A 10018-nucleotide genomic window follows, 5' to 3' on the forward strand; every position below is an offset into this window, starting at 1 on the left:
TCATTAGTAATAAAAGATTAAAAACAAAATGTCTATAAAATTAAAACACTCAGTTAAAAGAAATCTACTGTAATTTATTATGTTTTTAATTTTTTTTCCATTTTTTTATGTTTTTCTATTGGAATTTGGATTATAGAAATATCATTTACCGGTAAATATAACGTAACACTAAAATGTACTCTTAGTGACTCTGAAATGTATTGAATTTAACTAACTACTATAAATTTACAACATTTTTGCTTGGGCAAGTGCTGTTTTGTGTTGCTATTGAGGAAGACACATTTTATTTTACATAGTTATTTTTATGTACATTAAAATTTTCTTTTGAATTATTGTCTTTTTTCTTGTTTATGTGTCAATGTGATATTTTGTTGTTGCATGTGATGTTTATAAATGTTTGTGTTGCAGTATTTTAGCTTATGATTAAATATTTGTTGCTGTTTCACAGTCTGGGTCTGTTCAGGAGCAGATGAGGTCCAAAGGCCAGAACATGAATGGCAGGAACAGCTTGTTATAGCCGGTAAACAAATCTTACTTTTTGTGCTACGACTGTGTTATCTTTAGAATGGCAACAAAATGCTAATGGTACGGTAGAGGATTTTTTAGGTTTGGTAAACAAAAATGCATTTTTGTTTTGTAGCCAGACATTTAAATAAAGTTCAGATCATTTCAAGCAGAGTTCTGTGGAAAGTGAAATCATATAACCTTTTGAACAACCTCAGTTTGGAAAAACAAGTTTATTTCTTGTTAGACTCATGAACTTATTAGATTTATGAGGTAACAGCAGCTAAACAAAGACTAAAGTGGATTCATGTAGTTTTAAACTAACCTCAATCTGAAATATTTCACAGTGGTTCATGCAAACCTTGGTTTATAAACCTTTACATAGTCATCAGTTTTACATTTCTTGGTTATTCCAGCAGAAATATGATGCTCCAGCCAGATGTAGCTCAGACTGCTTTAGATGTGTTACAGCCAACTGTAGCTGCTATCAGCACTTGCAAATAATCATATATTCCTGTGTAAATACACATTATGTAAAATTGATGGCGTTGTAAACCCTTATACAGTTGTGTTTGCATGAACTGCTGTATTTTTTTTTAGATTAAAGCTGCTTTAAAAGTACAACAGTCCACTTTGCTTGGTCCTACTAGGACTTGCTGTTAGCTTGTCAATCTGGTCAGAATTAGACTCCAAACTGAAGTTGTTTAAAGATATACAACACTTAAGATATTAAATAGGCCTGTTGCAATAAACAATAAATCAATTAATCGCATGATAAATGAAAATTATCGACCTCATTTTCATTTATCGACTTTATCACTTCTTTGTGTCTCTCTCTTTCTACTGGACACTGGATAACAAAAGGTGGTGATATTCACTGACCCCTCCCTTTCTCTTTTAATTACATTTTAACCGTCCCAAATCGCGTTTTTGGATCATTAAAAGCAGCTAAGCTGAGAAGCTAGGCTACAAGCTAAACTAACAGGCCGACCTCTGGGAAAAAAACCTTGGGCTTGTCAAAGCTCCAAAATTCACAGTTGAAACCCGTTCCTTCATCTAAACAGTTGTTTTTCTCTGCAAAAAGAAGCTGAGAACTTGTTTACTGATTTTTTTTAATTAAAAGCTTTGTATGACAAATGGGACACACCGAGCGGCTGCCATTTTGAAAACCGAAAAACAAGAACAAGAGACAGCCCATGTCACGTCAAGGAGCTTCCCTCCCATTTTCTTAAAGAGACACGCTGCTCGCTCCCTCACTATCCATCCTTCAGTTCAAACAGTTTTATACTGCCATTCTGTGGTCAAAGAAGTTACTACACACAAAAATTAACCAACATTTCTTCTTAAATTTGACAAAACTAATTATTGTCAAATTTCAAACAATATTATCGTTTATCGCAATAATTTCTGAGACAATTAATCGCCCAGCAAAATTTGTTATCATGACAGGCCTAATATTAAATGTTCAGCATTTTAACAAAACCCCACATTTAAAAACCTGAACTATCATTTTACATCTTTTATGGCCACAGGACTTTGGACAACATTTTAAAACTATTTCTACTGTTTTTTTGTTTTGTTTCAGGCTTGTGTTAGAATGACTCAGACCAGCAGACTGACCTCCACGCTCCGAACCCCTGAGCCTCCTCCAACATCCAGCTGAAGGCATTAACTAATGATTTGCCTTTCTGAAGTGTCTGAGCAAAAGTGGAACCCCTTTAAACCTCTTTTTTGGGAATGTTAAATGATAAAACTAAGTTAGTTTAGTTTAACAAAAATCCTGTCACAAGTCCAGACCTTCGTTTTTCAGTTTTTTTCTGGTCCAGTTTCCCTACAGATCAAGATGTGGTTCCCTATAACAGGGTTAGGGATTCCGTCAGATCTTTATTTACTTTTATATTTTACCAGAAATTTAAGCAGCAGGAGACGTTTCATTATGAAAATTAAAATGGAGAATGAACATTAAGATCTGAGAAACATCTCGGGTTTCTCTCATCAGTATTAAATTTTATTTATATAAGATGACGTCGCTGCACTCTCTTTACCAGCATCCTCAACTTATCACAGTATAGATTACAGAAAGTTTGCATTTAGAAAACAAAAAGAAAAACAAAAGTAATGGAATAAATAAATGTATTAATTTAGACATATTTTCTTTGTCTCGGAGTTCTTATGTAACATATGATTTTTTTTAAACCTGTTAGATTCTTGGTATTCAGTTTTAATGTATAGCACCTTGGTTTGGGGGTTCTGCTGTGTCTCAGCTCTCTAGGGTCACATGACCACCTTGATGACGTCATCGGTCTTCAACTCAGGACTCTTCAGTCTGGCCTTCCTCGCTGCTGGTGCTCAATGATGACAGACTCTTATTTTAGGAGACAGGAAAGTCCCGGAAATCTCTGCTACACTGGACCAGAATCTGTGTATGTGTGTGTGTGTGAGGGGGGAGGGGCGGGGTGTGCGTACGCTCTTGTATATGTGTATTCTGGGGACCAATGATGTTTGAAGGCTGTATGGGGACATTTTGGGTAAATCCAGTCCTAACTTTTAAAAGCAGCTCTGAGGTCACAAGACTGCATTCTGTCAGCAAACAGAAAGATGTGAGCCTTTGTGTGTCGTGTCTCCACTTTGAATATAAACAATTCACTTTTGTACAAGTTTGATCTTCCTCTTTCAAACTTTTTGTTTTGATGCTCCAAACTTATTTGTAATATCACTTGAAGAGTGTTTTCATCATGTTGCTCGCCTATGCTCAAATATTTCAAGATCTATCGTTTCAAACATTTCACGCTGTATATGGTAGCAAATCTAGAGTTTTTACCGCTTCACATTGTGAGAGCTTGGATGTTTTATAAGCAGATCTGTTATTTGTAATTTGATGCTGTTTTGGGTGATTTATGTGCTGTTTTTTTAAAGAGTCTTGTCATCGCAATGAGCTTTTTGCTTATTTTGTGGTAATTTTTTTTCCAGATTTATATATATGGGTTATTGTGTGGATGGATGTGTTTTTAATAAAATTATTTACAGCTTAAAAAGTGAACACTTTAGGATGTTGTGGAGTTGAAATGTTTAGAAATCATTTGTGCTAAGTATTAAAGTAAAAGCTTGAAATAAAAGATATGACGTTTTAGTTTTCCCAACTATTTAATTGATGGTAATATTTTAAGCACTTTGTAAGACAGAAATTTTAAACATTGTTAAAACAAATTCAAAACTTTGCTAAGTCCACAAACAAGTATTTTCAAATAAATCCCCAAAAATTGCACATTCTTTTATACAAATGTTTTTTTTTTTTTGTTCAAAAGGTGTACTTATATGATGGCTCAAATGCAGAAAATGTTTTCTTTACTCACTAATGAAATATAAAGAGACCAAAAAAGAGAGGAAAAAGTGAGTTTGTGTACATTTTTTACATTACTGAACTTTCTAAATAATCAGAAAATTAAACTTCAGCAGGAGCTCATGTCCAAACTACAGTGTCTGGACTTGTTGCTGCTCATTTTGACATTTCTGCTCTTCAAAAACTTTGTCATCAGACTGAGTGGACTGCAGAATTTGTGCCACAATTACAAATTATCCCTTTGATACTGACAAATTTTTATAAATTATGTAAGGAATATGTTTAAAACTGTGCGTGAACTGTGCTAAGACAATAGCTCACCTGGGGAAATCCATCCTCACGGTTACCATGGAAACCGCTGACTCACTGTGTTTCCCCCTCGGCCACGGTGACCATTTACCTCCTCCCTGTGGTTGACACCGAAGATGCCGACTTTCTGTTTCAGGAAAATCTGGTTCAGTTTGTGCTGTGTTCACGTCTCCTCAAAGGGTGGGAGTTTTGAACAGTCTCCATCTCTATCACAGCTCCCTGTACCATTTTTTTCCTCTGATCCAGGCTCATCCCTGATTTCTGTTAAGCCTCCATAAATACATATGATTTATGTTTCGGGTCAGGAGTTTACAGAACTCTCTTTCAAACAAAGCTCACACCACAGATGCCAGAAATGGTTTAAATAGTTTAGGCTTCTGTAAAACAGCACTTATATTTAAGTTCTCATTTGGACACCATATGTCTGCCTCTTCTCTGAGTCTGTGCGGAGAAGCAGAGGTCCTCGGGTTTGCGTTGCTTTCCACCTTTTGGCTCGGTCTGCTTGGAAACTCAAAAGTGTATTTCCTCTTGTTTACCTTCATCAGAGTTTCTCCCTTCCTCTTCCTCTTCTTGTTTGATTCCCATCTGTGTCACTGGAAAACACTTTCCCCTTCAGTTTCACCTTGAAATGGAAAAAGCTTTAGATTCAAAGATGAAAACGCTGTTTTTCTGTTCCAACGTCTACTTACTGTGTGATTTACTTTGTGTATTTTATGTTTCATTACATAACTCGTTCCTCCTTGGCAGAAAGAGAATGGCTTTTTTCTTCTTATGTAATAGCTGTCCCATGATGGTTGAATAAATCAACGTGTGAGCTAAGAGTGTATTAAAAATGCTAAAAAAGACTGGGCATCAATAGTAAGGTTTTAAACAGAACAGTTTTAGATATGACATTTTTAAAATGTTGCAGTCTTTTAATAACATTTTAGAATAAAAGCAAAGTTTGTCAAAGAGGGTGACACATTTGTAAATTGAATTTGTGAAAATTGAGCATTCCTAGCATTCTTTGAAAGAATGCATATTGCACGCCACATTTCATGCCAGTTTTAAACAAAAATTATGTTCACACAGCAGGCAAAAGTTACCCAGATTAAATTTTCCTTGGATTTATTTTATGACAGTCGGAACGACAGAAGTCCAGTTTTTTCAAATCCGACCCTGACCTTTTAAATACGTGATTTTAAATCAGATATCTGATGTTTTGAAAGTGACTGCAGTCTGAACGCTCATATATAGGCCTGTTGCGATAAACAATAATTCAATTAATCACATGATAAATGAAAATTATCAACCTCATTTTCATTTATCGGCTTTATCGTTTCTTCGTGTCTCTCTCTTTCTACTGAAGACACTGGATGACAAAAGGCTCAACTCCAGTGCTCTTCTTTCTCTTTTCTCTTTAAAATGTGTTTTAACCGCTCAAAATCGTGTTTTTGGATCGTTAAAAGCAGCTAAGCTGAGAAGCTAAGCTAACAGGCCAACCTCGAGGAAAAAAACTCTGTCTTGTCGAAGACAAGTTGAAGCCTGTGCCTTTGTCTAAAAAGTTGTTTTTCTCTGCAAAAAGAAGCTGAGAACTTATTTTTTAATTTTTTTATTAAAAGCTTTGTGTGAAAAATGCTATGCTAAAGAGGTCAAACCACACCGAGCATCCGCCATTTTGAGAACCGAAGAAAGACAGCCCATGTCATGTCAAGGGGCCTCCCTCCCATTTTTCTTAAAGAGACATGCTGCTTGCTCCCTCACTATCCATCCTTCAGTTCAAACAGTCTTATACTGCCATCATGTGGTCGAAAAAAGGTACTACATGCAAAACAAATTAACCAACGTTTCTTCTTAAATTTGACAATAATTACTAATTATTGTCAAATTTCAAACAATATTATTGTTTATCGTAATAATTTCTGAGACAATTAATTACCCAGCAAAATTTGTTATCGTGACAGACCTAGTCATTTAGCTGTTTTGATCAAACCATTAAAATAACATTATGTACAATCCATTGCCACGTTACCCTCAAAGTATACTTTGGAAATGATTCTTAGCTACTACCACATAATGTTTTAGCTCTATGTCTGCAAAATAAACTGAATTTTAGCCATTTTATGTTTACGATTGTTGATTAGTTGTAGCGGCCATCATGATTTGGTTCAACTCCAAATATTCATGCGTTTTAGATATACATCTAATTAATAATTTCTGAAAGTTTAATTAAAATCTGTCCAGTGCTTGATGATATTTTGATAAAAGATGAGCAAAAATACCATCATCTGCCTTACCTTTTCTTTAGGCAGTAATAAAAACAATTAAAAGCACAAGCACAGCATTTTAATTACTCATGAAGGCTGTTGTGTTATGCTCATTAACTTTTTGAAGCTTTAACAGTGAACAGATTATTGTCATAAATATTTTTTTCAGCAGGAAAACAGATAAAAGGAATCATGTTTATTAGTAAAAATCCAGCCGGGTTTAGTGTTTGTGTTTGACCCAGCTCTAACATGGTGTCACCCTCCAGGATCACGTTTTATTACAAGCAGCTGTGCAGAGACCACAGCGCTGTAATAATGGTGGTTAAACTGTGCGTTTCCACGGCAACGCGAGTCCAACACGTAGGAAGGGGAAACGACACAAGTGGAAAAATTAAAGATGTGGTTGCTGGTGGCTTGTTTTCTGCAGAACGTGTGTGTGGGGGATCGTATGCACACGCTCAAACATCCACGATCCCAGAAGTCCTCGACGCTCAAGCAGCTGTATGTAAGGGAACATCACCGTTTCAACGTTTTATTAGAAAGTCCAGTGCTTGGGAACTTACCCATTATGCTTGAAAAATAAAGAGAACAACGCTCAGAGTTTAAAACAGTTTTTGAGCTGAGGATGTTTGTATGGTGCAAAGAGTACTGAAAAATTGTACTAAAGTACAAGTACTGTTACGCTGCTTATATTGTACTCAGTTACAAGCAAAGTACTGGTGTTATTAAAACACTTAAGTAAAAGTACAATGTAGTATTCTCAAAAACTACTCAGAGTATTAATTACTTTTTAACCAGTTGATGTTTTTTTGACTCTGTACTCTACGAAGTTGTCCTTTGCTTACATCATAGGTAATTGGTGTGTTCGTGATCTGAGAGCATTATTGGTTACAAAGGTGCAGATGAACAGTTTGCAAATTGCGGTCGTACTCAGTAGCGACTTCTGATTTTAAAAGTAGCGAAGTAGATTACATGGTCTAAATTGTACTTAAGTATGAGTAAAATTACACATTTGAAAGAAATACTCATAAAAGTACAAGTACCCAAAAAATGAGATTCATTCTGTAGATTCATCATATCTCACGGTGTGACTTCCACCTGGATTAAGTCAAGTCAGCTTTATTTATATAGCACATTAAGGCTTGGGTTCTGTTTTCATATGCCTGTACAAAGATGGGACGTATTTTGGTGCTGTCTGTCTATACATTCGTCTGGACACTTTCTTGTCTTAATTGATAATTTACCGTATTTTTTGGGCTATAAGGCGCAATATCAATGAATGGGTCTGTTTTCATACATAAGGCGCACCGGATTATAAAGCGCATTAAGCGAAACTAAAACATTTTGACAGATTTTTGAGCACCACGTACCACATAAAATCAGTTCAAGGTCAGTGAGCACAACCAGAATGAATACATAAGGTGCACTGGATTATAAGGCTCACTGTTGGTTTTTGAAAAAACTTAAAGGATTTTAAGTGCGCCTTATAGTCCGAAAAATACATTAACATAGAAATATCGAAGTACACAGCAGGACACCTCTTGGGTCAAGGATGATGCCCATTGATTTGCAAGTCATGAGGTCAAAGGTCAAGATTGCAGGTGTCTATGCTTCAGCTTGACATCCAAATCAAACCCTTTGTTCCCTAGATTGTCCCAGACAGTCCACAGTAAGTTGTCCACGGTGTAACTCCACATATGTTAGGACAGAAGATGTCATCGGACGATGGTTCCATTATGGATCTTATTTTTATTAAAACCGTTTCCACCAAAGAAACCTTGAGTGAAGTTTACTTGTCTGATCATGAAATGGTTATGGAGAGGCTTGTAGTCATCAACAGGTAAGTTCTTCACATTTCTGCGGCACTTTCGTGTTCTTACATGTTCTTTAATTGAAATTTTTTGTTGAGCTACACCATGGACAACATCATTATCAGCGAAATAAACCTTCCACCCCACCACAGTCATGTATATACTTAATAAACAGTGAGGATTGTTGTGTGAAGGATTTTGATTACTCTGACAAATTACTATCAGGCATAGTGTTGACAGTACTTTTGTTTTATGAGTTTTAAGTATTGTCAGCTTCGTTTGCTGAATGTGAAAGTTGTGGAGCATTCCTTAAACGATTTTGATCTTTTTGTTGTGTTTGAGGGTGAACTATCCTGCTGAAAGTCTCCACTGCCATCGAGGAATTCATGTACTTTGTAGGTTACAATGGTTTGGTATGTGGTACGTGTCAAAACATCTGCTTGAAAGGCAGAACCCAAGGTCCCCCAGCAGAACATCTAAAACATTGTTAGATTCTACTTTTAATTCATCTAGTAGCAATTAACTGTAGTAATATGCAACCAGTAATGAAAGGATAACAAGAATTTTTAATTATACAGCCCAGTCCCCACAAAGTACCAGATATGTATCTTGTAAATACCATGTAAGTAATGAGTATGCACTAGGAACATATCTGGTAAGTACCATGTATGGACGAGGGACATTGCTTGTGAGTACAGGGTAACAAGTACAACCCAGTCCTCATAGGTACAAGGTACATAAGTGGTGCATTTCAGGCAAGAACCAGGTATGTAACTGGTATGTAACTGGTAAGTTTAACGCAATGATAAAGGTGTAGCCATTTTGGTCAAACCTTACAAATAACCTTATGCATGATCTCACTTGATATCTCAAGATGTCCCACTCAGAATACGTGTTGTGAATGACTTTCAGCTACTACCACTCTGGGGTAGAGGTAGGGCAGCGGACTTAGGACCTGAAAGTCCCAGGTTCAATCCCCAGCCATTCCCACATATCACGTTAGACAACTAATCCCTAGTTGCTCCCCGGGTGCCTATAGCTGGGTGCATCCCAGGTGCGATGGGTTAAATGCAGAGAACTAATTTTGCCATTGTATGGGAACATGACGACAACACATAGCACTTTACTCTACTTTAATGTTTAATGGTGATTTACTGTTGCGATCACCTTGAATTGGACTGACTCCACAAGCTGAAGGTTTCAATAAAATTAATTCAGTGGTGTATGAGGTATTTTGCTAACAGTACATACAAACGGACGTGGACAAAGGTGAAATCGTTACTCGTCTGTGCACATCATTAGCAGCGGGTGATGGAGACCAAAGCAGGAAACACAAAACAGTCATGACAGAAACACATAAAACACAAAAACAAAGTTAAAAGGTAGACAGAAAGGAGAGACTTGATTCTAGCTCCAACACTGGGGGGGTTGAACTCCAGTTCTGCTTTGGGCACCAAACCCTCCCTACTAATTATTGGTGTGTAAGTGAGGCAAAAAAGCTGTGATTATATGAGCACCATTAGTGGCACTACAGCACATCTACTGTAACTATAATTTGTTCTCCATTTTCAGGTTCCTCTTCTGTGCTCTGCAGACACAGAACCCCTGGGAAAAGACGAACAAAACCAGTAAATAAACAACAATAGCAGTTTCTTTGTGTGTTTAGGTTTTCGTGAATGTGAAAACCAGCAGCAGAACCAGCTGAACTGGACCGAGGCTCACACACGCTCTGCTTTGTGTTCCTGTTTGTGGCGTTTCCTCAGCAGCTACCTCACTTCCTTCCTGTCAAACATATCCTGACTTCAGAC

The 10018-nt window shown here is 36.7% G+C and overlaps 1 protein-coding gene across 1 annotated transcript in view; it reads left to right on the top strand.

The window, feature by feature from the left end:
- The window catches only part of cdc42se1 (CDC42 small effector 1), a 24744-nt gene extending 22132 nt beyond the window's left edge, over positions 1 to 2612 (top strand). The window contains exons 4-5 of the mRNA XM_037693297.1: positions 449 to 520; positions 2090 to 2612. Coding sequence (XP_037549225.1) covers positions 449 to 517 — 69 coding nt within the window. The 3' untranslated portion in view covers positions 518 to 520; positions 2090 to 2612. The remainder of the gene's footprint in view (positions 1 to 448; positions 521 to 2089) is intronic.
- The last annotated feature ends 7406 nt before the right edge of the window (positions 2613 to 10018 follow it).

The sequence above is a fragment of the Nematolebias whitei genome, chromosome 19 (assembly GCF_014905685.2).
Source record: "Nematolebias whitei isolate Nwh7 chromosome 19, NemWhi1, whole genome shotgun sequence".
NCBI classification, from domain to species: Eukaryota; Metazoa; Chordata; class Actinopteri; order Cyprinodontiformes; family Rivulidae; genus Nematolebias; species Nematolebias whitei.